This window comes from Conger conger, chromosome 2, assembly GCF_963514075.1.
Source record: "Conger conger chromosome 2, fConCon1.1, whole genome shotgun sequence".
In the NCBI taxonomy this organism is placed as follows: domain Eukaryota; kingdom Metazoa; phylum Chordata; class Actinopteri; order Anguilliformes; family Congridae; genus Conger; species Conger conger.
This window is the reverse complement of record NC_083761.1, coordinates 26,172,548-26,199,492: the sequence shown is the minus strand read 5'-3', so window position 1 is coordinate 26,199,492 and position 26,945 is coordinate 26,172,548. Positions and strand designations below refer to the sequence as shown.

Genomic DNA, 26,945 nt, shown 5'->3' with positions numbered 1-26,945 from the left:
TTAACATAAAAACTTAGTCTGAGATCAGAAGCAAGGAGCCAACCAAAGTCTGTGGCAAGTTCTCCAACATGCTTGGAACAACCTCCCTGCTGATTGTCTAATAGAATTGCAGGACAGCATTGGATATCTCTGAGAAGTGATGCAGTTTTAACGCTTAAGGGTGGTCACAAAAAAATATTGATTTGATTCAGTTTTTAACTATTCTGCTAAATTAATAAAATGTAATGTAAAATGTACGTTAAATAAACGTATGTTTATTTAGGACCTTTCATTGAATTATTTTTGAAAGAATCTTATCAATACAGAATGTTATACAGGTGCCTAAGCCTTTTGCACAGTACTGTAAATTTAGCCTAATCTTATTTTTTGGGTTGGAACTGATATGACTGAGTTCAGCATTTTGTGTGTGCTGTACCTGCATTACAATCAATATCAACAATTTCATTGACAATCTGTGGGTCCCCACAGGCACAGTGAATTGTGATCCTCATAAAAGCCGTTTGTTTAGACATGGAAGTAGACATGGAAAAGAAATGAGCAATCAAGTAGACCAGTATGCGTCTAGTACACTACGGGTTGAATACATTCTGCAGTTTGCAATTAATCCATAATTCGTATCTAAATAAGCACGAGACACGGAATGAGTCATCAGGTGGCACAGGCAATTATGTTTTTTTTGGTTTATTGACAAACTCATGGGAGTAGTTTAAAAGTTTGAAGCATTGCATAATTACAATAGACAGCACTTCTCAGGAATAATGGAGCAAAATTCAGACCACTAAAACTCCCATCTGAGCAATGAAAAACAAGATGGGGCAGCTGTTATTCTGCTGTATTGTACAGTACTCAGTACCTCGATTTCTATCCCAGATTCATTTCACTTAAGTAGTTAACCTGTTACAGCTCAAATGAAGTTTGAGACTTTGGTACTAGCCTATAGGCAGTGCTGGGCAAAGTACAGAAATCCTGTACTTGAGTAAAAGTAGAAGTAGCCTAGGCTACTCTAATTTCTGCTTGAGTAGAAGTATAAAAGTACTTGGGTTAAATTCATACATCACAGTACTTTTAATTTTGATATTTAATTACATTTAAAAACGGGTACTTTTGTACTTCTACTCAAGTACATAGAATAGACAAGGCTACTTCTGTACGATTTTACCAAGGGTATTTTTGCTTTTACTCAAGTACAGGATTTACTTGGTCCACCACTGCCTATAGGGCATTGAATTGAACAAATCCACCATACCTCCAATCAATCTTAAAACCCTACAGTCTAGCCAGTTCTTTCCTTTTCACAACATCCAGTTGACTGGTTAGCCCCTCCTTGGATGGTTGCTTCTCTCAGTCACAATGCCTGTCTGTACTGGACCCATAGTCCTTTATTAGGTACACCTTTCTGGATTCGACAAGGTGCTGGAAACATTCCTTAGAGATTCCAATCCATCATTTACATGATAGCATCACACAGTTGCTGCAAATTTGTGGGCTGCACATTCATGCTGCAAATCTTACCATAACATCACCACCAGCAGCAAGAACTGTTGACACAAGGCAGGATGAATTCATGAATTCACAACAAATTTTGACCCTGCAGACGGCATGTCGCAACAGAAATTGAGATTCAGAACAAGCAACGTTTTTTCCAATCCTCAATTGTCCCGCTATCTGCGTGCAGCAAATCTGTCATCTGTCCTCACCAGATATGTGTGCAGCAGATCTGTTTACCATAGACCTATTTGCAGAAGATCTGTGTACAGTAACTCTATGTGCAGCAGATTAGTCTATGTAGATCAAGGCCCATAGCCGATACGCGGAAGGCATTGTACCTGGGTGAATATGACACTGGCAGGATACAGGAATCCTTTGTTGGCAGCAGGTAATGATCCACAGTGTGACGTGGGCAGTATTTACTTCATATCTATGCGCCAGCGTATCTCTGCCCCCTCCCCTTTTGAACGTGAGAATTCTCCCTCATGAATAGGTTTCAGTCAGTGGAAACATGCTCACTTACAGCACAGGATCACACACCGGTAAAGCGAAACGTGCCTTTTGTTGCCTTCTTCCCTGCGCATTCAGGCCAAGAGCGGGGGCATTTGTCGGGTCTTTGTGTCTGACCATGACTCAAGTGGCTTTTTGCGAGGACAATGCGCGGCCGCTGGTTTATTAATGTGCGCGCCGGTAACCGGAGCGCGTGTTTATGGCCACTGCCTGGGGTGCGCTCAAAGACGGCGCTGCCTGGCGCTCTTCACACACTCTCTGGTTTCACAGGAACGGTCATGGAAAAGAACAGTGCCGACCTCACAATGGAGAGGGTAGAGAGACGGAAGAGAGAGGGGGAGGCAGGGAGAAAGGGAGAGGAGAGAAAGCGATGCTTCTGCTCAATGCTACAAGAAATGGATTTGAATGGATCAGGTGCATTCATCACGGAGCTATGCTTTAAAAATACAAGACGAGGTACACACAGCGATTTGCATAACAATTTATAAAGGACAATTTATAAATGCCCCACCCTTCCCAGAACTCCACATACCACCTTTCTAAGCAAACAGTAAGAACCATATTCCACCTCTTTAACTAAACACCTGGAATTACTAAATTAACTAGACTACAAAAATACAGTGACTTCACATCTCAATGTGTTTTAGATACTGTGAATATGAAGAGGTGTAAGCCCAAGGTATACATGTATTTCACCACTGCTACTGTGACAAATTGGTCAGTGAATGTACAGATATTAACTGAGTGTAATGACGTGTACAGTATGGTATGGGTGAAGACAGTCTGTAGTTTAACAGGATGCTTCTGTATTTACCAGCTTGAAAGGTTAGGTTAAGAGTTATGGATGACCATAGAGGGCAGGGCAGAGTTAGGATTACAGTGTGGAATATTAGTGTGAAGGTAAGGGAAGGTGCGAGGATTACTGAAGTTTGGAGGTTTGGAGGTCTTGAAACAATCCCCCATAGTCTGAAGAGGAGCTTCTCTTACAGGATTCCTGCAGCAGCTCTCCTCCTGATGTAGTAATCACCTCCTCCTAAACACACATACATACACACACATAAACCTGACCGCCTGACAATAAACTTTATTGCAGTGTCTTTTAAAATGGAAAATAATGGCCTTGTAATTTTCAAGTTTGCATTCTGTGTATGATAGCTGACCGAGCTGTAATTGCAGATGGACAGATACTCAGTGTAAGCATTTAAAATGGACAGCATAGATAAGTATTGTTGATGCCTGACAGTTTAAATCTACATTAAAATGTGGTTTCATTTTCAAGCGAAAACAACTCGGTGTAATTTGGTTTTGTTACATATAAAATATTTTGCCTGAAGGTGGATAAAACTACTGCCTCGATTTTGCACTTATTGGTCCACAAATATCACTTTTTTTGTTATAATCAGAAATAAAAATTCACTTTTTTAGAGGTATTCAATAACTGAGCTGGATTACCTACTAATATGGTCATGTTTGGTCTCATTACAAAGGCACCCCTGGTATTACAATGAATCTGTATGTGAACAAGGTAAACCTAAACATGAGACCTTTCTGAAAGACCTTCTATTAAAGCAAGATTCATTTTTATTTTCATAAAAATAAATCCCTTCTGTATTATTTTTTGTTACTTTTTAAAAAGATGATTACTAAGGCCCAGACCCAGGTGATTTACTTGTTAGGGCTTCAATTAGTCAGGTGAGTATAATTCCAGGGCTGAACGTTTTATTCTGAAGTGACCCCATGCCTTCTAAACTATCCAACTGTAGTGGCTTTCTGGTGTTGACAGTTGATCAGAATCTTTCAGAAGATTTCTGAAATGAAGATGGTTCATTTCCACCAAGAAGGAGAAAGCTACAAAAACTCTCAATGTTTCAAACCTATTTCCACTGCCAGAAACATTAAATGGAAGATAAATGGAACAGTTGAAGTCAAGGTAAGGTCTGAAAGACCGAGACAGATTTCAGATAGAATGGCCCGAGACCTGGTGAGAAATGCTCAGAAGAGCCCACACATTACTGCAAAAGAACTGCAAAAAAGAGTAGCAAACACAGGTCTAGCTATTCACAGGACACCAATACAACATTCTTTAAACCACAAAGACCTACATGGAAGAGTTGCCAGAAAGAACAACCTCAAAACAAAATTAAGTGTCTGAAGTATGTAAAAGAAAACATTGATTTTTGGAACTTTTGTAACTGTGCTTTGGACTGATGAAACCAAAATTGAACTTTCTGGCCACCACTAAGGAAGGTATATTTAGAAGAAAAAGGGTGAAACCTTTGTAGAGCATGGAGGTGGATTCATTATGCTTTGGGGTTGTTTGGCAGCTGGGTGCACAGAAAATATTGTGCGAGTGGAGGAAGAATGGATTCCACCAAATATCAAGAAATTCTAGAGGCTAATGTTCAAAGGTCAGTCTAGACATTGAAGTTGAAGAGTGGTTGGTTATTCGAGCAATGTTCCAAAGCATACCTCGAAATCAACCAGGACGTTCATCCGGGAAAGACGGATGAAGGTTTTGGAATGGCCACCACAGTCCCCAGACTTGAATATTATTGAGAATCTATCAAACATGCCGTACATGCAAGGAGGACATGAATGGGGAAAAATTCCAAAAGCACGAATTGAAAGACTCTTCGCTGGCTACAGGAAGTGCTTACAAGCTTACGCACACACACATACCCAACTAAATTTCCTTACTAACTTCCCGTTAGTTTATCTGTTCTGTGTTTTACGTTTGTTTAATAAATATATTTTATTAAACCCCGGTGTCCATTTTGGAATCACGTAGACATGAGAGCCGAGTTAAAGCAGTCTTTCGAAGAACTTCCAACCTTCAGGTTATCGGTATGTTTAATCATTAATATTGGTTATTTTAATTATTAATTAAAATACTAAATTTGTGGTTAGATATTTCTGATAATAGTAATTTTATGAGACTGATTACTTTTTGCAGTTATACTGCTACACAACGTTTAACTGGCGCCCCGGTTTCGTAGAGAGTAAAATCCCTGCGTTATTTGGCAGCCCGTGCGAGGACCCTACATATTTTGGTGCCCTGTGTGAGGACCCCTACACTAATAATATAATATTTTGACCAGGGGTGCCCACATATTTTGCACAATACTGTATAGCATACTGAATAATAATACAATATTTTGAGAATATTTTTAAATGCACACTAATATGAAATGGGGTCATGTCAAAGAAAATGCTCTCTCTATTGGAGCCAAAGGTGTTTTCATGGTTTTCCTCAGATATACTCACCGAGCACTTTATTCTGAACATTTTTACTTTATTACACTTAATTCACTGCGGTTATCTAATCAGCCAATTGTGTGGCAGCAGTGCAATGCATATAATCATGTAGATACGGGTCAGGAGCTTCACTCTAACCATCAGAATGGGGAAAAAATGTGATATAAGTTACTTTGACCATGGAATGAGTTCTGGTGACAGACAGGGTGGTTTAAATATCTCTGAAATGGCTGATCTCCTGGGAATTTTCACGGACACTAGTCTTTCAAAGAATGGTGCAAAACATTTTTTTTAAAATCCAGTGAGCAGCAGTTCTGCGGACAAAAACACCTTGTTAATGAGAGACGTCAGAGGAGTATGGCCAGACTGGTCAAACCAGACCGGAAGGTGAAAGTAATGGAAATGTGGAGTTTGATGTTTCCCCTGTGTCTATGTAGGTTTCCTCCCACAGTCCAAAGACATGCAGGTTAGGTTCATTAAATTTCCCCTTGTTGTTCTCCTGCCTTTGCCCTAAACCAGGGGTCAGCAACCCTGGTCCTGGAGAGCCGCAGAGTGTGCTGGTTTTTATTTTTGCCTTAATACCAGCAACCGATTCAGACCCAAGAAACCAGGTGAGGCGAGTTAACTGTGTGATCGATTGCATTAATTGATCAATTAAGTGCAGAGTAACAACGAAAGCCAGCGTACCCTGCGGCTCTCCAGGACCAGGGTTGCCGACCCCTGCCCTAGACCAAGAATAAAAAAAAATACATTTCATTGCCTTAGAAGAATATTTCAATGACAATAAAGTTGAATCTAATCTTTAGAATTGCATTATTATGCAGTTGGTTCGCTGGATGCTTGCCGTAAAAAGGACACTGACATTACCTTGTTTCGTATGACATATGGATTTACAAAATGCAGAGAAGGTGAGGTCCCCCAGCACTTGTTTTGCCACCCACAAGTAAGGCATCTTAAAATATGTTATACAGATAGAACCGTGAGTTTTAATGCTTTCAAGTGCTATATCCTGTTACCATAGTGATTGAAAATTGGATAGTGAAAAAAAGGAATTAATGCAACAAAAAAAAAACACACCTGGGTGGACTTAAAGTAGTTAAAATACAGGCCTTTCTTTTAGTGTTAGTTTTTAGTTGGAAGTGACCTGAATATTTGTTTTAATTGCAATTTAATAGATCATTCATATCTTTGATAACATTACAAAATGAAATCAAAATATATTTTCCATGTTGGATAAGTGAGGTGCTTTCACTGTTGATGCTCTAGTGTTAAGTATTCAAACATTAAACAAGGGTGTTAGCAGTTAAAACTGCTGGATTCAATGTAAACAAATTTTACTCAATCCTCATTTCCATCCAATCTTAAAAGGGTCAGATGAGAGCATGGGTGGGACCTACCTTGTGGAAATCAATTAGGTCAACCAGAGTTGCATGGCGGCTCTGGTCGACACCCAGAAAACTGTAGTAGTCCCCCGAGGCATCGATAAGGAAGTGCTTGAAGCCGCTGGCGGTGCGGCATGACAGGGTGTACCCCCAAATCCGCTCGCTCACCCTCACCAGGAAGCATCCCTCCCCAGCTTTCTTCAACATAGCCTCAGATTCCTGACGAGAGATTATTCCTGGAGAAAGAGAGAGAGAGAGAGAGAGAGAGAGAGTAGGGTAGGGGAACAAAAGAACCTCATTGTATCTGAACCTTCCGTTATCAATAAAATAACTAGCCATGGAGCAAAGGAGGGTAGCTGCACCACTGCCTACAGTGTCGGCTCCATGGTGGGGCATTCGAGGGCCGTGCCCCCCCTAGCGAGCATTGATGCCCCCCCTACCACAGGCCATGGCGTGGCCAAAAACATATCCATTTTAGTTATTCTTTTAATATTAAATGTGCAAACTGTAACTTAATTAAATAAAATGAAATTATCGGGGAAAACACATAATTTTTGGTCAATTTGATTTAACTTTTAAAGTTGAGCTGCAGTGCGCAGAATCCATTTCAAGTTGTTCGAAAAGAATAGCAGTTGTCCGTCTAGATAGACAGTTAGCTAATTAGCTAGTTAGTTAATTATCGACAAAAAATGGATTTACTGAGACGGGTGCATGGGGGTTGGACCCAAAATGCACGACTCAGAAACAATAGTAATATAAAGACCCCTCAGGGCTTTATTCGGGACGAATCCCAGGAGAGTAGTCAACACAAGCAAAGTCCATACACGTAGATCCAGCCAAACAAAAAGTCAACAAACAAAATGCACGGTGCCGAGGGAAGAGGCAAACTCGTAGTCGGTAGACGTGCAGGGAGGTCCGGTAGCAGGAGAGCTGTCAGCGGGGCAGATGAACAGACGGACGGCAGGCAGAGGCGTAGTCGTGGGCGAAGCGGGAGTCGAAACCATGAAACAATCAGCAAAGCAAAAGTACAAAAACGGTAGGCGAGGATGTAGTCAAAAAACAAACGATGGTCACAAAACAGAAATCAATAAACAATGGTCGGTAACAGGCTTGGATCGTAACGTGTAATCAATAGTGGTAAATGCTCAAGCGTTGCGTGGTAAACAGAGGCAGACAATTTCGCAGTGAACAGTAGCGCGACTGGGCTATAAATGCAGGTGTAGACAGGTGCAGACAATTAGTTAGAGCGTAGCAAGGAAATGGAAAACAGGTGCGATGGATGACAATTTTAACAAGGAGATTAGTAATCGTTAGTAAAAAACCTATCCTGCCCTAGCATTAGTAAATTAGTAAATGACATGCACGAGAAACGTAAGGTAACATGAACACATGATTAGTTTGTTAGTCTCTACCCAATCCTGATCTAGCGTTAGTAGTTTTAGTAAAGAGACAAATGGAAACACTTAGGGAGTGAATGACAGGAAGAGAGAGAGAGAGAAAAGGCGGAACGCAAGGTTTGCGGAAAAACATGTAAAAGTGTATGCATAAACCGTGACGAGTTAACGTAACAATAAACATAAATCAAAACATGACACAAAGCGAAACTAAGACGATAATCACTCAACATAACCTGGTAATATAAACGTACGAAAACATAACTAGACATGACAAGAAAATAAATCGTAACGAGACATAACTAAACATGACAAGAAAATAAATCGTAACGAAACATAACTAAACAACATGACGAACCTAGACTAACATAAAACATGATAAGACAATACAAGACTAATACAAAATGAATAAACATAAAACAGACAGAGACAGACCTGAAACGTGACATTTACGAAAATGGCTTAGACCTCCTCCTCCTCAGCCTCTTCCAGCAGCAGGCTCTGACACTCCGGCCGCCACCACCAGTACAGCCACGGTCTCTGAGAGCCGACCTGGCCCTTCTGCTAATGCTAGCTGCGGATAACCGCGAACGGACTTAACCAGCACAGCCATAGAGCAACGATCTACAAGCCCTCCTAGTCAGCGGACAGCGGTTGATGATCTCGGGACTGACAGGCCTGTCCAAATTGTGTTAAAACAGTATCCTGTAACTGTTTACGAGGGTAAGGGGCGATCATTTGTCGATAAATGGTTTCACAACAGAGAGTGGTTGGAGTACAGTGTCAAGGCAGACGCAGCATTTTGTTTTTGCTGTCGGATGTTGAGCTTCACTAGGAAATCTGGAACATTGGATGCCTTCGCGAGTGTGAGCTATCGTAACTGGAAACACGCCATGACCAAAGACCGTGGATTTCATAAACATGAAACTTCAAAGGACCACATGTCTTGCTATGCAATGTGGAAGGAGAGGGAGATGCGTCACAATGCAGGGAATGAGGTATGAACCCTTGTCAATGCAGATCAACAAAGGAAAAACCGGTATTATGTGTCCTCACTAATAGATGTGGTTGAGTTCTTGGTTGAGAACCAGTTGCCGCTACGGGGGAAGATTGACGCTTTTGATGACATGTCACAGGGGGGGTCTGGACTTTTCCTTTCTATGCTTTATTACACCATCAAAAAGGATCCTGAATTGGCTAATGTGGTGAAGACAATCCCTCACAATGCAACTTACACCTTACAACTTATAAGAACACTCAGTAATGTGGTGTGGAGGCTATAGTGGAGGAAGTTGGTGACTCCTATTACACTTTGAAAGTTTGATTGTGCTTCTGTTTGTGAATGATTCATAGGAAGTTACAGAGCGTCTACTGTGCCTCGCTACGGCTCAGAAAGGTTACGCACAGACATTAACTGACACCGTTCTGACTGAGCTTAACAAGGTTGGCCTGGATACCTCAAAAATTCTGAGTCAGGTATATGATGGAGCTTCGCTTATGTCGGGGAAACGTGGTGGTGTTCAGAAACTTCTGCAGGAGAGACTTGGACGTGAGATACCATATGTGCACTGCCTCAACCATCAGTTGCATTTGGTTGTGGTTCATGACATGTCTGCAGAGACCGCACTTTTAGAGTTTTTTGAGGTGTGCAAATCCCTCTACAAATTCTGTAGGAAGCCAACGGTTGCTATGCATTATAAAGGTGCGCATCTTAAACGTCTTCTGGAGCAGAGATGGACAGGGCATCTTGCCACTGTCTCAGTCATTCTTAAGTCATTTAGTGACATAAAATCGATTCTGACCGATGCTGACACTGTGCTGAACTATGGCACAGAGACGAGAATGGAAGCTACAGGCCTGCAGCGCGAGGTATCTGAGCCAAGTTTCATGTTCCTTGCAAACTTAGTCCTTTCTCTATTGGACCCACCGAACAAACTTCTCCAGAGAGAGGACACTGACTTGTTGATGGGTTTAAGTGTTGTGGCGAGTGCAACAGCATGTGTTAAAAAACTCTGTTGTGATGAAGAGTTTAAGCAGGTGCTGGATACTGCCATGGTCACCAGCGAATCACTGAGACCCGGGCCCAAACGGAGACACATAGAGAGAGCACGAATGGATGGTTACATCGTTATGGGGCCTACAGACACAGAGGTGATCATGACTTGGAAACTGAACTTCGGAGATTATACTTCAACACTATTGATTTGGTGGTTGGGGAACTGGAGCGTAGATTCAGCGAGCGCAAATCTGGCAAGTGCATTTGCAGCACTAAATCCAGAGGGTGATAACTTCCTTGATGTGAAAGCTGTGAAGCATATTCTCGACCTGTCACAATCGATTATAATTGACGCTGAGTTTGAAGTTGCTAAAGAGTTTTTAATGTCACAAAACCAAGCAATGGAGGGAGACTGGACCATACAGCACATCATCTCAACGTACCACAACCATCTGATTGCCATGCCCAGTGTGCTGACATGACATGCATTAACATTTGGCGCATCCACAGCAATGTGTGAGAATTCATTCTCCACTCTGAGAAATGTTTTTTTCGGAACACAGACGCACAATGCTACACGAGAGAAAGGCCCAGTTGGTGCAGCTTGCATTCGAGAAAGACTTGACACGCAAATGTACAAGCGAATGGAAGGACACAGTACTTAGAAGGTTCAGCAGCAACTCTCGTCGCCTGCAACTCTTCTGACTTTAAGTCGTGTGTTAATTTCACTTCTTGAAGCCAGCCCTGGCTTTCATGATAAGGCCTACTAAGCAGGTGAATTGTTGATGGATGTTTGCTGGGTCTATCTGCATTTGTATTTTATACTTATACTGCCTGAAAGATATATGGGCTTATGTCAGTTCTGCCTGGTGTGTGGCTTGTCCATTAGGCTACTTGCTGCCCGAACGCGTGCCTCAGTATGTGCTTATGTCGGCGATAACATCCTGTCCTGTTACTTTACATGTCAGAGGTGGGTAAACTGCATTTATTTGCATTTAGCCTCCACGACAGCCCTCCGTTGTGTGTCCGTCCCAGGTTGAGTAGAGAGAGGGCTTAACTTAACCCCACCCCTTTCTACCTTCTATTATCGTCTGTGTGTGTGTGACTGCATAAACTGTGTGCATCGGGCTACCACAAAGCTTCAAAGTGACGTGATATGGAAATTAACAACAACAAAAAAACCAAACCGAAATTTGCTAATTAAATAATTAATATTAATAAAGAAAAACGTATTTCGTTTTTTATGTTTTAATAACATTTCTGCTGTGTTGGACTATTTTGTCGCCACTGCGTTAAAATATTTCTCAAACAGCAGTGCCCCCCCGACGATGACCCAATGCCCCTCCAGTAGATCTGCTCTGGCGCCGACTCTGACTGTCTACGCACTGGAAACCATTTCAAGACCAAGCACTCTTCCTCAAGCAAGCTCCTTACATAAGTACTCCTTACATAAACTGCTAATTTAATAGTGTCTCTTGCAAACTAACTGTCAAAGAAGTGAAACTGCTCAGCCTAATTAAAATGTAAAATAATTCACTGGGACTAAATTCACAATTCAGTTTAGTCAATTTTAATTTGAGGACAAGTTAACATAGGTGGTGTGAGAAGAAAAAAGATTAGGCAGAGTGTCAGGCTTCAGAGCAGTGAACCCCATAGCAAGACCACAGGAGATGAAGTTAAAGTCTTTATTAATGTTCTCAAAGTTCAAACAGGCGATAACCAGCAAACAGGAATGGTAAGAAATAGGACATTCATAATCAATAGTCCAGGCAATGGTTCGATATCCAGGCAAATGGGTACAACAAAGAAAATTGGTCGCGATCACAGGCAGAGGGTCGAAAACAAACAGGCAGTCCAAACAGGTGGATAAACAGAAGCAAAAACCAAAATCAGGTATAGTAACTGCTCTGCCTGATTGTCTCTCCAGCATGTGGTGAAAGCCAGCCAGCACATGATCACAGCATTACTGTCTATAGGGGACATCTATAAGGCGTGCGTCCTTAATAGCATTATTAAAAGACCCTAACCATCAGGGAAACGGTACCTGGACCACCAGGCTTTAGAACACGTTTTACCCCATAGCCATCAGACTGTGTTCTTCCACCTGATACACCCCTGCCCCTTACCCCAAGGCCCTCACGTGATACTTGAATCTCCTCTGCTTCATATGACATTCCCCTTTAAACATCATACTTTCACTTATGTGTATGCTGATTTTTTAAATTTCATTTCCATTTTTTTCACATACTATAACAAAGAATGGCGGCCTGTAGCATAGTGGTTAAGGTACATGACTGGGACACGCAAGGTCGGTTGTTTGAATCCCGGTGTAGCCACAATAAGATCTGCACAGCCATTGGGCCCTTGAGCAGGGCCCTCAACCCTGCATTGCTCCAGGGGAGGATTGTCTCCTGTTTAGTCTAATCAACTGTATTTTGCTTTGGATAAGAGCGTCTGCCAAATGCCAGTAATGTAATGAAATGAATGATTCTGCACCCATACGGATTTATATCTATAAAGAGATTACCATCGAGCACATGAAGACATAGGCATGTGTGTATGTGTTTTCTAGGACAAAGCGTGCCTCACCAGGGAATCTGGTCATCATTCACCTTCACGTGCAATGCATCAGGAACCACATACTGTGACCAAATCAGCTTGGAACTGCGTGTGAATAATTTTTAGAGGAAGCCATGCCTGTTCCAGTGTGCGTACACAGCAATCATATACAGTGGTGTGAAAAAGTGTTTGCCCCCTTCCTGATTTCTTTTTTTTTTTTTTTTTGCATGTTTGTCACACTTAAATGTTTCAGATCATCAAACAAATTTAAATATTAGTCAAAGACAACACAAGTAAACACAAAATGCAGTTTTTAATGAAGGTTTTTATTATTACGGGAGAAAAAAAATCCAAACATACATGGCCCTGTTCAATTCTCGAACCACACCCAGGCCTGATTACTGCCTCACCTGTTCTCAATCAAGAAATCACTTAAATAGGACCTGCCTGACAAAGTGAAGTAGACCAAGATGATCCTCAAAAGCTAAAGAATCTAAAGAAATTCAGGAACAAATGAGAAAGAAAGTAATTGAAATCTATCAGTCTGGAAAAGGTTTTATAAAGCCATTTCTAAAACTTTGGGACTCCAGCGAACCACAGTGAGAGCCATTATCCACAAATGGCGAAAACATGGAACAGTGGTGAACCTTCCCAGGAGTGGCCGGCCGACCAAAATTACCCCAAGAGCGCAGCGACGACTCATCCAAGAGGTCACAAAAGACCCCACAACAACATCCAAAGAACTGCAGGCCTCAGTTAAGGCCTCAGTTAAGGTTAGTGTTCATGACTCCACCATAAGAAAGAGACTGGGCAAAAATGGCCTGCATGGCAGAGTTCCAAGACGAAAACTACTGCTGAGCAAAAAGAAGGCATTAAGGCTCGTCTTAAAACATCTTGATGTTCCCCAAGACCTTTGGGAAAATACTCTGTGGTCTGACGAGACAAAAGTTGAACTTTTTGGAAGGTGTGTGTCCCATTACATCTGCCGTAAAAGTAACACCGCATTTCAGAAAAAGAACATCATACCAACAGTAAAATATGGTGGTGGTAGTGTGATGGTCTGGGGCTGTTTTGCTGCTTCAGGACCTGGAAGACTTGCTGTGATAAATGAAACCATTCTGCTGTCTACCAAAAAATCCTGAAGGAGAATGTCCGGCCATCTGTTCGTGACCTCAAGCTGAAACAAACTTGGGTTCTACAGCAGGACACACCAGCAAGTCCACCTCTGAATGGCTAAAGAAAAACAAAATGAAGACTTTGGAGTGGCCTAGTCAAAGTCCTGACCTGAATCCTATTGAGATGCTGTGGCATGACCTTAAAAAGGTGGTTCATGCTCGAAAACCCTCCAATGTGGCTGAATTACAACAATTCTGCAAAGATGAGTGGGCCAAAATTCCTCCACAGCGCTGTAAGAGACTCATTGCAAGTTATCGCAAATGCTTGATTGCAGTTGTTGCTGCTAAGGGTGGCCCAATCAGTTATTAGGTTTAGGGGGCAATCACTTTTTCACACAGGACCATGTAGGTTTGGATTTTTTTTCTCCCTTAATAATAAAAACCTTCATTTAAAAACTGCATTTTGTGTTTACTTGTGTTGTCTTTGACTAATATTTAAATTTGTTTGATGATCTGAAACATTTAAGTGGGACAAATATCCAAAAAAAAAAAAAAAGAAATCAGGAAGGGGGCAAACACTTTTTCACACCACTGTATTTTTTTTGCTGATGGTATATTTGGGGTGTTAGATGAAATTACTCACCATGGAACCAGGGGGCAATGTTGTTGCTGTTTCTCATGTACCCAGCTCTTTTGGGGATCTGCTCCTCTCTGAACCAACACAGGATGGAGTCCCGAGAGCTTGGGCGGGGTGATCGAACCCACTTGGAACTGGAGGATGGGGGGGGGGGGGGGGGGGGTTGTTGATGGAGACACGTTCATAATCACAGCTGGATCAGTCATCCATCAAATGTTCCATGAAATTATTGTAAATGGGCCTTCTGTAGATTTTTGGTGACTTTTAGCACTTCGTAATTCATAAAACTAAAGGCCAGTCCATAGTCCAGCTGCCACTGGCGATGGATGTCGCAGTGAGGTTTGGTTTACACTCTGGGCGATTCAAGCATGTTTATATATTTTTGCTAAGCACAACAACCAGAGTCCATGTTGGGCGACAATTGAACTTTCACAAATGTTCTGCAATTTCACTCTTGTGACACTGTGTCGCTGGACTATAAATTGGCCTTATCACTGATGTCCACTTTTGTAGATCAGTAACATCACTTTGCCTATCATGCTATTCTTATTTTTAAAAGAAAACACAGCGTGTCTCCAGTGTTTACATTTATCATATACATCACATGATTGTTAATGTCATAATCTGTTTCTCTCTGCAGGGCCTTTGTACCTACTGTGTGTGTGTGTATGGGAGAGAGAGAGATAGTGTAGTGTGTTTGTGTGGTAAATGGTTGGCATTTATATAGTGCCTTTATCCACACACAATTGATACAATTGATGCTTCTCATTCACCCATTCATACACACACTGACGGGGATTGGCTGCCATGCATGGCGCTGACCAGCTCGTCAGGAGCATTTGGGGGTTAGGTGTCTTGCTCAGGGACACTTCGACACAGCCCAGGCGGGGGATCGAACCGGCAACCCTCCGATTGCCAGACGACTGCTCTTACTGCCTGAGCCATGTTGCCCCCTGCCACACGTGTGTTTAAGAGAGAGAAAGCAAGAGATACTGTAGTGTGTGTGCACGTGTGTTATATTGTAGCGTGTGTGTGTGCACGTATGTGAAAGAGATATTGTAGTGTGTGTGCACGTGTGTTATATTGTACTGTGTGTGTGCACATGTGTGAGAGAGATATTGTAGTGTGTGTGCACGTGTGTTATATTGTAGTGTGTGTGTGCATGTGTGTGAGAGAGAGATATTGTAGTGTGTTTGCACGTGTGTTATATTGTACTGTATGTGTGTGCACGTGTGTGAGAGAGATATTGTAGTGTGTGTGTGTGTGCACAAGAGAGAGAGAGAAAGCAAGAGATACTGTAGAGTTTGTATGTGTGTGTGTGTGTGTGTGTGAGAGATTCTGTGTGTACCTGTCAGTGAGGTTCACAGCGGTTGTGCTGTGTCTGCGGTTCTGCCGCCGACGGTTATGGGCCGGGGGCGGCTGCCCGCTGGGGTTGGTTGTGGACTGGAGGGCTTCAGACGGCGATGGCGTAATCGAAGACTCCGTCACCGAGCTGTGCCGGCGGCTCTGCGCCGATCCGTTAAGGTGTGGTTTCTGGAACAGGCCACTGATCCCGGCCACCAGCCCTTTCTCTATCGCCCGGAGTGACTGCCGCTTGTACTCGTCTCTAGCCCTCCGGGCTTTAATCTTCATCTCCTCATCCGCTGCCTTTGAACGCCGCACTGCCAGTCAAATCGCAGTTTCCGTAAAAATTGTGCTGCCAACCATCCATCCAGACCCGGGTCAAATACTTAATTCTTCAGGATTCAAATACTTTTCTATGCTTTACTGAGTTTGTCTGCTGTATTGGAGCCTTACTCTCTTGGAATTCTGGTCCTCTTGGTTGGATTGAGAAGATCAATGGAGCACAGAAAGGTATTTGAATCCAAAACAATGGACCCAGGTATGATTCATGTATTATGTAACCTGCTTATTCCCGTTCAGGCTCATGGGGCGGGTGGAGGGGGGGCTTTGGGCTGAAGTCCAGCCCTGCATGTACTGAGTGAGAGGCAGGTCCCCAATCCAGGGCAAGCACACCATTCACTCACACACATATACCTATGGGCAATTTAGACTCTCCAATTCACCTAAACCTGCATGTTATTGCATTGTGAAACCTACACAGACACGGGGAGAAACCGGGACCTTCTTGCTGTAAGGTTTCAGTACTATCCACTGAACCACCATGCCACCCCGCTGCCAATCAAAAATAGCTAATTCTTTCATACCACTGACTCACATTATGTGACATAACACAGCAAAAAGATGAAATCAGAAACAGGAGAAAATAAGAAAAATCCAATAATCAGTTGGGAACCACAACAAACAAAGTCATCTCAAGCTACTGATGACTAGTCAAGAAGATCCAGACATGTCTAGTCTGGGGCCTCACCATGTTGAGACAGCTGTATGAATAAACATTCTGAACCTGTCCTGGCATGGAATTTTGTAAACTGTAGACACACCTCTTCAGGCTGCACCTCACCTCTCCCTACCCCTCCCTACCTCCCTATAATTCCCTATAACTGACTAAGCTGTTTATTTTAGACCTCATAATTGCCTAAATTGTTTTATTATTAGTAGGGTTGTGTTTTCAAATATGGTTTTATTGTGACTTTCATTTGGCTATGTAAGTAGTTTATTGTAGTTTCCATATAAATGTATGCTCATTTTATTACTAGCGTTGTGTATTTTTGATACTTTCGTTTGTCTCATCAGATCTTTCGGCGCACTTGTCCCTGGTTACAGTTATGCATTGTGTTGTCCTTCGCTCTGGATAAGAGTGCCAAATGCCTGTAATGTAATAGTCTCTCACTTCTCTTCCCCCCCCTACTTTCTCCTGTTCTCTCCCCATCTTTCACTCACATTGTTCCTGCCACTCCATGTCCTCTCTCTCACCCCTCATCTCCTCCTGGCGTAAGGAGATGTACAGCTCCTTTGCTCTCCTCTCCTCTGTGTGCCGGACCTCCTCTTCTCCTCTCTGCCTCTCCTCCTCTTTATATTTCTGTGCAATGGAAAATACAAAAAAGGTTAATGTAAAGTGTTTTTTGTATTCAATATAGCCTCATATCCATGTTGCACAGTTCATATACAGTATAGCATCTTTCACTGTGCCTGTCATTATTTTCAAGATGATTCTACGGTATAGTAACTGAAAGAGATGGATTGGGCAAGAAACCACATCTTGAGAGTTTGAATATAGCAATAGACCAATTTGAAAGCATCACCACAAACATGGAGTGGTTCATCACTAGCCATCCCCCCTGAAAAATGAAGCCATGCACACACACACGCACACACATATTGACACACTGAATGCCCTCTGATTATATGCATGCCAGTATCCATTGAGGCAGTGTTTTCGTGCCTCTTGTCCCGTCTCACTTTCCGTAGTCTTCATTTATTCAGTCATTCAGTTCACCCATGTCTCGTTACCTTTTTTCCCTCAATCACACCTTTTTGTCATTTCTGTCCTATCACTCGGTGTATTTAACCCACCTTGTTTCCCATAGCCTTTGCCAGATTGTAATGTGTGTCAACCATTCTTTCCAGCTGTTTCCTGCCTGTCTGTTCCGTTTATCGATCTGTTCCGTGTACCCCGACCTCCTCACTTTTTGGATTACCCTTCTGCGCTTGGTTACGATTCTTAGATCACGTTTTGTACTGTCGTCCGTTCGGATAGCCTTACTGTGTTTGGACTCCCACCTGTGACTTCGACCAAGTTTTGGATCACTCTTGTTATACCCGTTTGCCCTGTGATTGTACCTTTGCTCATAACTACAACAACTTGTTCGCCTCTGCCATAACTGTCTGCCTGTGTTTTACCATTGCCTGCCTGACCTGTCATTTATTTCATTAAGACACTTATTCAGTTTATTTCTGAGTTGCGATTGGTTCCTTGTTCCTGCAGCCTGACAGTCCCAAACATATTTCAGTTGATGCAATTCACCCTCACCCCCATGGAGGTCAATCAGACAAGACCAGGTAATGGAGGTGTAGTGTTTCATTGAGGTCTGTATCCGATACAGTCTACATTTCTACAGCCTAAATAATGCAGGGCAGATGACATGAAACATTTCATAATTTGGACAAATTAATACATTTACTAATTAATACCTTATCTTTGTTCTAATTAAGTAATTATGGTTTTGAACCAAACAAAAAGCAGAGATCATATGATGTTTGTGGACTGAAATTGGCTGCCAGTACCATTTGTCACAGACAGTCTTATTTCATTTCACACTTTTATGTCATTTGCTTATGCAAATCAGGTTGTTGTGTTTTTTTTCATCGTGCAAAAATAAGCTTCTATTCAAGTTAAATTTTAACTGTCCATTGTATGAAATACAGTGAGAACCATAATTGGACAGTGACCAGTAATTTGTTATTATCGTTCAGTATTTAGCAGTTTCAGTTTGAAAGGATATAATGGCAATGAGTATCAGTTTTAATTTGGCGGTATTTCATCCATATCGGATGAACTGTTTAGAAATTATAGAACCTTTTGTACATAACCCCCCCCCCCCCATCATTTACAGGCATCAAAAATATTGCCCAGTTTAACATAATGTAGAACGAAGTAATAATTTATATTTGGTTGCATATCCTTTGCATGCAATGACTGCTTGAAGTCTGCAATGCATGGACATCACCAAGCACTGGGTATCTTCTCTGGTGAAGCTCTGCCAGGCCTATACTGCAGCCATCTTCAGTTTCTGCTTGTTTCAGGGACTTTTTGCCTTCAATCTTCTCTTTAGCATGTAAAATGCATTTTCAATTGAATTCAGATCTGGTGATTGACTCGGCCAGTCTAGGATTTCCTACATTTTAGCTGTCAAAAACCTCTTTGTTGCTCTAGCAGTATGTGTTGGGTTATTGCCTTGTTGCATGATGAAGTGCCTTCCAATAAGTTTGGAGGCATTTGGTTTTATCTGGGCAGATAAAATATTTACTTCAGAACTCATTGTTCTACTTCTGTCTGCAGTCACATCATCGATGAAGACAAGGGAGTACGTTCCACTGGCAGCCATACAGGCCCAAGCCATAACACCCCCTCCACCAAGTTTCACGGATGAGGTTGTATGCTTTGGAACATGGGCATTTCCTTTATTTCGCCACACTTTCCTCTTTCCATCACTCTGGTTAATCTTTGTCTCATCTGTCTACAAGACTTTGTACCGGAACTCTTGGGGCTCTTTTAGCTTCTTTTTAGCAAACTAAACTGTTATTTCGCCTTTCCGTTCTGACGGATTATCAGTGGTTTGCATCTTGCAGTGTATCCTCTGTAGTCCTGCTGGTGTAGTCTTCTACATGTAGCTTTTACACATCTGACCTGCATCCAGCAGAGTGTTTTTGATCTGTTGGGCTGTTGTTAGGGGGGTTTCCTTCACCAAAGAGTGTATTCTCTGGTCATCCACTAAAGCGGTCTTCCTCGGTCTTTTGACATAATTGAGCTTACGCATTGTTTTTTCTTTGTTAATAATTCCCATGGTTTTGCAATGTTCCTGATTGATTGATTTTCGTTTCTGAGCCTTATGATGTCTTCCTCATGTTGTCTCACCCCAACAACAATCTCCAAAAGCAATTGCAAAGTCGACAATCAAGACTAGACATCAACAGCCTGCATGAATGAATACACCCACCTAACGAAACACATCTGTGAAACCAATTTAACAAATACTTGTAGTACCTTAAAATGGGGGGACCATGTAAAAAAGGTGCTGTCATTTCTAAACGGTTCAACTGATGTGAATGAAAATACCTTCAAATTAAAGCTGACAGTCTACACTTCAACGTTGTCATTGTATCCTTTCAAGCTCAAAGTGCTAGAGTACAGAACCAAAATAACAAAAAATGTGTCACTGAGTTATGGTGTACACTGTATGTATATTTTTTTTATCTTGAACACAAATGATAACCATCATCCATCTGGCTTCACAGTTTAGAAGAAGGCTGAATAATACATGTTCAGCCATGCTAATCCCTTGAGATTGACATGGGGATGCATTATTAGGGATCACTATGAGGGAACAGTTTCAGGTCTTATTTCAAGAAGCTAAGTTCAGGTGAGCATTTAGGGTCTAGGTTTTAATGTTCAGACCAAAAGCATGTGGTGTTCATTTTGTACAAGAGACGCCATGCAGCTCATTTTCCCTTTAAAATTGAATTACTGAAGAACTCAATAATTGAATGCTAACCTGCTGGTCAGTTCATTTACACTGTCGTATTTCACTCTTTAACTGTTCTTTTTATTCATCAACCCACTAATTCAGACACACACACTAATACATTTACCACTCGCACACTCAGACACTCAGATGGCTAGTGATGAACCACTTACACTCTCACTCACATTCACTCTCAGAAACCCACTCACACTCACTCACCCACTCATTCAAATATTTGTTCAGTCATTCATGCAGGAACGCTAGTGGTTTCTCTTGTTCTCACAACCAATGACAAACTGTTATTTAAACATGTTATTTGATATCATTCACATGACAGCAGCGGTGATTTCTGTTTGAACAAATGGCAGTCAAATACTTGAAAAGATCAAACAATGAGATTGAAGAACACAACCAAGATGTACTGTACACACATTTTGTATGCTTAATCTGGCAATGCTATGACTTTGTTCCTGCAAACTTTGAAACAAAACGTTTCCGTAAATGGTAAAAGGTCTTCAGCCAGCAAATTGCCAGAACAGCCAAGTCTGGTTTGCTTTCACGCAAAATCAATTAAGATCCCTTGCATTTCAATGCATGTGCGAAAAGAGTAGACTGAAGCCTTGCAATGGAAACTGATCCTTTGATATGGATTTGCACAGAGATATTACAGCAGAGGCCACTCCTACCTTCAACTCCTCCCGAATGCGCTCCTCTTTCCTGTCCTCAGTCTCTTCCTTCCATCTTCCCGCCACAGAGCGAGCTTTCTCTTTGGTCACTGCTTCCCTGAACTTCTGTTCAATCTCTGCCTCTTTCAAACGCCTGTTGGGGGAGGGGGTTGTGTTCATGAGGGTAAACAAACCATTTAATGAGATGATACAGCTGCCAAAGGAAAACGGAACAAACTCCTCCTCCTCCTATCAAAACTGTAACTTCACAATCATATTCTAATCCCTGAATTTGTACTTTTAATCGTCTTTGTTTTGAATGCATTGATTCACCAACGCCAATTTTTTCACCCTCTCTTTGCCCTCCTGTGCTAGAAGTGGTATGTTCTTCCTCCCCAAAGTTCCTCCTCACCACAGCTCCTGTGCCTCTTGTTGGGCTTGTCTCCTGGCTCTCTCTGACATCAGCTGCTCCACGATGGCATCAAATGGTCGGTCTCCAGGCCCTTCTCCCATCACCCACACCCACACCTCCCCATCAGAGCCCAGGAGCCACTGTATGCCCAGTTTGCCACCTGTAGAAAGACATGGTCACCTGCACTCCAAAATCACTCACCTGCAGTCCAAAGTCACTCACCTGCATTCCAAAATCACTCATCTGTACCTCAAAATTACTCACCTGCAGTCCAGATCTCTCAACTGCATCCAAAATCACTCACATGAAGTATAAAATTACTTACCTACACCCCATTCCTTGCACCCCAGAATTACTCACCTGCAGCCCAGTATACCAGTATAAAAAGTCTTCTCAAGTCTTTTGTCTTTTTTCCTTTTTTTATTTTAAGTAGAAAATATTAGCATGCTTTTAGTTACAGTTCTCTTGATAAGTGAAATCTTGAAATTGGTCAATCTTAAATCAAACTGTTGATCCTCAATGATGAGGATGAAAGCCTGCAGAGCTAGTACAAGCAGACTATTTGAGAAGGGCTGCCCCCTCACAAGATGCTTACATCAAATGGGAGGGGCTATATAAACCACCAACTTTACCTGAACAGGCCTTTGCTAATTTTGCTGCTGTATTTGCTAGCTGCATTTCCTTGAATTATCCTGTTTATTCCTGAATCATGAATCATGCCCTCAGACTTTTTTTGCAGTCTGACCACCACCCCAGCATCCACCTGTGAGCTCTACTTCTCAGGACCCCCATGGGGGTCTGTAGTCACTCCCTGTTTCAGCTGGCCTACAGTGGTGTGCAGTTCGCAAACAAGTCATTTCAATTGACTGACTCTTTTTACTCGGAAGTACTAGTTTGTTTTCTCAGTTGAACCATTCATTTTACTCATTCGAGTCATTTGCCAGCACTTGCGCTCCACTGAAACGAAAGGCTCCCAAGAATCTAGTTCCTGGTTGTGCAAAAGTATATGTAATTTTCCCCAAAGTATAATAAATGTTTTTTGGTATGGGAATTATTGTTTAGCCTATTGTTCTTTTGACAGCTGATTGAAACATTTTGTGAAGAGTTAGCAGCTTGCACTGTTACTACCAAGTTCCTCTCCACTCCACTGAATGAACAAGTGTCTTTGAACAAATGAGTGCCTGTGAATTCACAATTGCCTGTGAACGAACAAGGGCCTGTGAACGAGTCGTACAGGGGAGCGGTGTTAGTTTGTGAACGATAAACCCTAGTCTTCTCTAAAATGAGATCATCTACTCTCCAACCAACAATGTTTTAAAACGTAATAACATTGTGAAAAAGCATGAACGATGTTGCAGGACATAACATTGTAAACCCAAAATGCAAACACTTTAGCTGCTAACAGTTTGCAAGTTCTCAAAATGAACAAGTTGTCTGAACTGGCAATTTCCTGGGAAAAAAGTAATAGAAATCAGAGTTTGGAGGTATACATACCTAAGCTTGCAATGATCATCTCACAACTTTTAGAGAGGCCCTTGCTACAGATATATCTACTTTCTATGCCTACATCATTAGCATGGGAAGGCAAATCCCATTCCCAAAGGCCTAAATAAATCACCCAAGCTGTAAATTCTGTACTGCTCCATACCCCTGAAGATCTCTTCCATTCTCAAATCACTGCCATCAACCTACAACTCACTCAAGCCTGCCTTAGTGCCGATTACTCAGATCTTGCCCGCTATGCCCAGCAATAGCTCCTCCCCTGGCCCTGAACCTGACTTCATCTTCTCCTAGCTCCTAGACTTCATCTAGCTGCTGAAAGCCCACATCCTGTCATCTGGATCCCATGCCCACTACCTTACTTAAAGCCTGTCCCCCTTTTATCTGTCCTTCTATTGCCAATAGAATAAACATATGAACAGATTCTGAAAAAAGTCGGCTTGGATCCTGACTCCTAAAACATTATGTCCTGGACTGGTTCAGGTCTGACTTGATAGACATTAATTTGTGAAACTTGGTGCCTTAAAATCCCACGGTTCTGCAGATGATGCACAGATTTGTGTCAGCACTTCTTCCAGTCTCCCTCCTTTATCACCACTCACTTGCATCCAGGACTTACAGTACTGGTTGACCTCCAACGTCCTACAGTTGAATTGTGATAAAACAGAAATTCTACTCATTTCAAATAATTCCAGCTATCCAAACTCAACCACTTCGTAATGGATATTGACGATTTCACTATTCAAGTGTCAAAGGCGGTTTGTAGCCTAGGTGTCATACTCTGTGCCCTGCTGTCTTTTCAACCTCATGTTAACAATCTGGTCAAAACATCATTTTTTCAAATTGCTTGCCTTCTTCCCCTTGATTTCTGTAATTCCATACTCTATTACCTTTACCCTACTGATCAAAATTCAACACGTCCAAAAATCTGCTGCTGGAATGCTGACTCAGAAAGGATTCTGGCAACACATCCCGCCCACTTTAAAAAACCTACACTGGCTTCCCATCAAGGAATATCAATGACACAATTCTGTTACTCACCTACAAAGCTGCTCACTACAAAGTGCACTAAAATTTATTTTTAGTTACAGCCACAAAAATCACAAATTGTCACAGTTTTGTCATTCAGCACAACTACTTAAAGGAGCACTGTCATGCTTTTTTCAGTTGAGCTTATTTGGATTAAATTCTTAAATTATGTGTGTAGGCATTTTAAAAATCACTGTCAGTGTAGCTGTTTCCTAAATATGGGGCAAAACTACTCAAAACAAACATGTCCAGTGATGTCCCTGGACGTGTTTGGCTTGAATCTGCAGCCTGTGTTTCCCAGAAGGTAATGGGCACTCAAACTCTACCCTTGAATGCAGAGACTGGTTTACAGACGGGCACCCATCCAGGCGATCACATGACACTCCCAGAAAATTAACCAATAATAGCTAGTACAGTAGTCTTTTAACCAATGACAGTGTAAGAGAAATGAACATCGGCGATTCTCCAACTTTGACGCTACCATCGAGCGTGATTCCCTCAGCGTCCGACGGCTGATGATGATTGCTGATGTTGATGACTGCAGTGGAGCTGTGCCCTTAGAGGACAAGCTAGTGAAGGATGTAGCAATGATTAGATCATTATTTATTTATTTATCATTATTTGATTATTGATTTATTATTGGCAATGATGCAAACTCCGTGTTCCTCCGCTGTCTGTCTCTCTCACTCATACAATTCTTCCTCTGTAAATCCAAGTTCAAAACTATAAAGTTGCATTTCTTTGTCAAAATTGAAGAGCTTGTCCTCTAACTTGGCAAAGTCAGAGTTGTCTGTCATATCGCTCAGGCTAGCCAAGGTAGGTTCTGTGATATTTGTATGCTAACCTTACCATATTTTCTGGGAGTGTCATGTGATCGCCTGGATGGGTGGCTGTCCATAAACCAGTCTCTGCATTCAAGGGTGGAGTTTGAGTGCCCGTTACCTTCTGGGAAACACAGGCTGGAGATTCAAGAGAACTGAGAAGTTTTGCCCCATATTTACAAAATGGCAACACTGAAAGTGATTTTAAAAATGCCTACACATAATTTACTCATTTAATCTGAATAAGCTCAACTGAAAACAGCGTGACAGTGCTCCTTTAGCCACAGAACACTCCAAACATCTTTTCTCATAAGGTGAAAACCACATTCTGCTGTACTGCACATGAACATCTGCATACAAAACTGTACTGGCTTTAAATTGTGTGGTTCTGTTTGAGTTCTCTATGAGATCTCTCATGTCACTGTGTGCAGTGTCTGTGCTCCTCACCTGTGCCTCTCCATAGTGAATGCTTGGACAAGAAGGCCAGTCTTGCGAATATAGGCAATATCTCAACAAACAAAACTGTTGAGACAAATGAACCCAGCAAATAATTTTTTGCAATCACTAAGCACAATGGCACAATAGCTGGGGTTCAACTGAGAATATAGGCTAATAGAAGCATAGGGCACAGACCAGCTAGCCGACAGCTGTGATTATTAACATGAGACAATGACTATTCATTTTATAACAGAAACATGAAATAAAGCATTCAAAAGGCTGAAATGTCCGCACAAATGCATGTTTAGTTGATTGTTTGTTTGTCCCAGCTTACCTAAAGCTTCAGAACAGGAAGGAAAATATTTAATATATGGAAATATTGGCCACATTCTTGCTGTTTGAAGGTTATGATAGGTGTCTATAGTGCTAAATACGCATCACTTTGTATTGGGAAGGAAAATAAGACATCTTGGTAACCGTTGCTAACTTTAGCCTAATTAATTTTTGTGTTGTGACGGGGGACATTACCCACAGTATGGGCATTGAAAATAGAGTTGCCTTAATGACCTTGAACAACTTAAAATTCTCACATTTAAGAAAAAGCTAGAAACGTTAGAACAATATTTAGATATTTGTATAATTTTTTTGACAGTCCAACCAACTTTGATCTCTACCCATCCGGTTCCTATTTGTGTTGCAATTCATGCATACAGAATGAATAATGCTACTGTAGCTAGGAAAATAACATGATTTCACAGGCTGTAAACCCAAATTAGATTGATGGACATCTATCAATCTCTCACTGTTTGTAGGTAGGCATACAGTAAACCCCTCTCTTCAGAGGTGGGTATATGCTGTATACCTGCGTGTAAGCACCACTAAACCACTGCTTTTGTATCTGTTATGCCTTCTGCATGCTTTTTTTACCCATTTAACTTTCAAGTGACGGAGTTTTACTTTCTGATCCTGGATCCTCCACCTCCACAGAAGTCTAAATATAAGACTAAAATAGACTGACAGACTGCAACAGACTGCAGATAGAATATATACTAGATAGAACCTGTACTCACCTTTGTGAGAGCAACCTGACGGACCGGCATTCTGTTTTTCATATAGGTTCTCGCGGTATTCCCAGTGCCGGACCTGTTCCTGCCGGATCTTGTAGAACAGAATATGCTTCTGCTCCTCGTTCAGCTCGGCCAGCAGGTCCGGTGCAATTACCATGTCCTGGAGGATCTGTTGCATCTTGCTCACCCCTCTGCCTCCCTATTCATTTAATAACACGGCTAACCTCCGACTTCTCCCGCTACACAGATAACTGTACCTCCCCCACCCCCCTCTACACCTTCTGCCCTGAAAACAGCCTCTCCCCCTCCCCACGACCTTAACACCAGTCCACAGTGAGGTAACCCTGTGCGCACTGGTGTTCCCTGTCTGCTCCTTACTTCACACTCTGGGACACACAGGAGACACACCTCGAGTCAGCCTCTCCACTGCCCCTATGCAACACTATTCTTCTCTAAGTGTGAATGTGTCTTTCCACTTGCTCCTAGTAAAACGTCTGTCTCTACTTGGCTCGCCACTTCTTCAACTCTTTC

General features: G+C 42.0%; 1 protein-coding gene across 2 annotated transcripts; it reads right to left on the bottom strand.

Moving 5' to 3' along the window:
• Positions 1 to 665: 665 nt before the first annotated feature.
• LOC133122338 (SH2 domain-containing protein 4B-like) lies at positions 666 to 26,661 on the bottom strand. 2 transcript variants are annotated; one of them, XM_061232282.1, is made up of 8 exons: positions 26,418 to 26,661; positions 21,560 to 21,719; positions 21,169 to 21,301; positions 17,181 to 17,319; positions 15,685 to 15,997; positions 14,343 to 14,470; positions 6,651 to 6,871; positions 666 to 3,031 (listed from the first exon to the last, which is right to left on the bottom strand). In XM_061232282.1, exons 1-8 carry the CDS (start codon positions 26,590 to 26,592, stop codon positions 2,918 to 2,920), a joined length of 1,383 nt encoding a protein of 460 aa, XP_061088266.1. In that variant the 5' UTR covers positions 26,593 to 26,661; the 3' UTR covers positions 666 to 2,917. The 2 variants fall into 2 exon arrangements, with proteins under 2 accessions (XP_061088266.1, XP_061088267.1); XM_061232283.1 differs by having other exon boundaries at positions 17,214 to 17,319.
• Between the last annotated feature and the right edge of the window lie 284 nt (positions 26,662 to 26,945).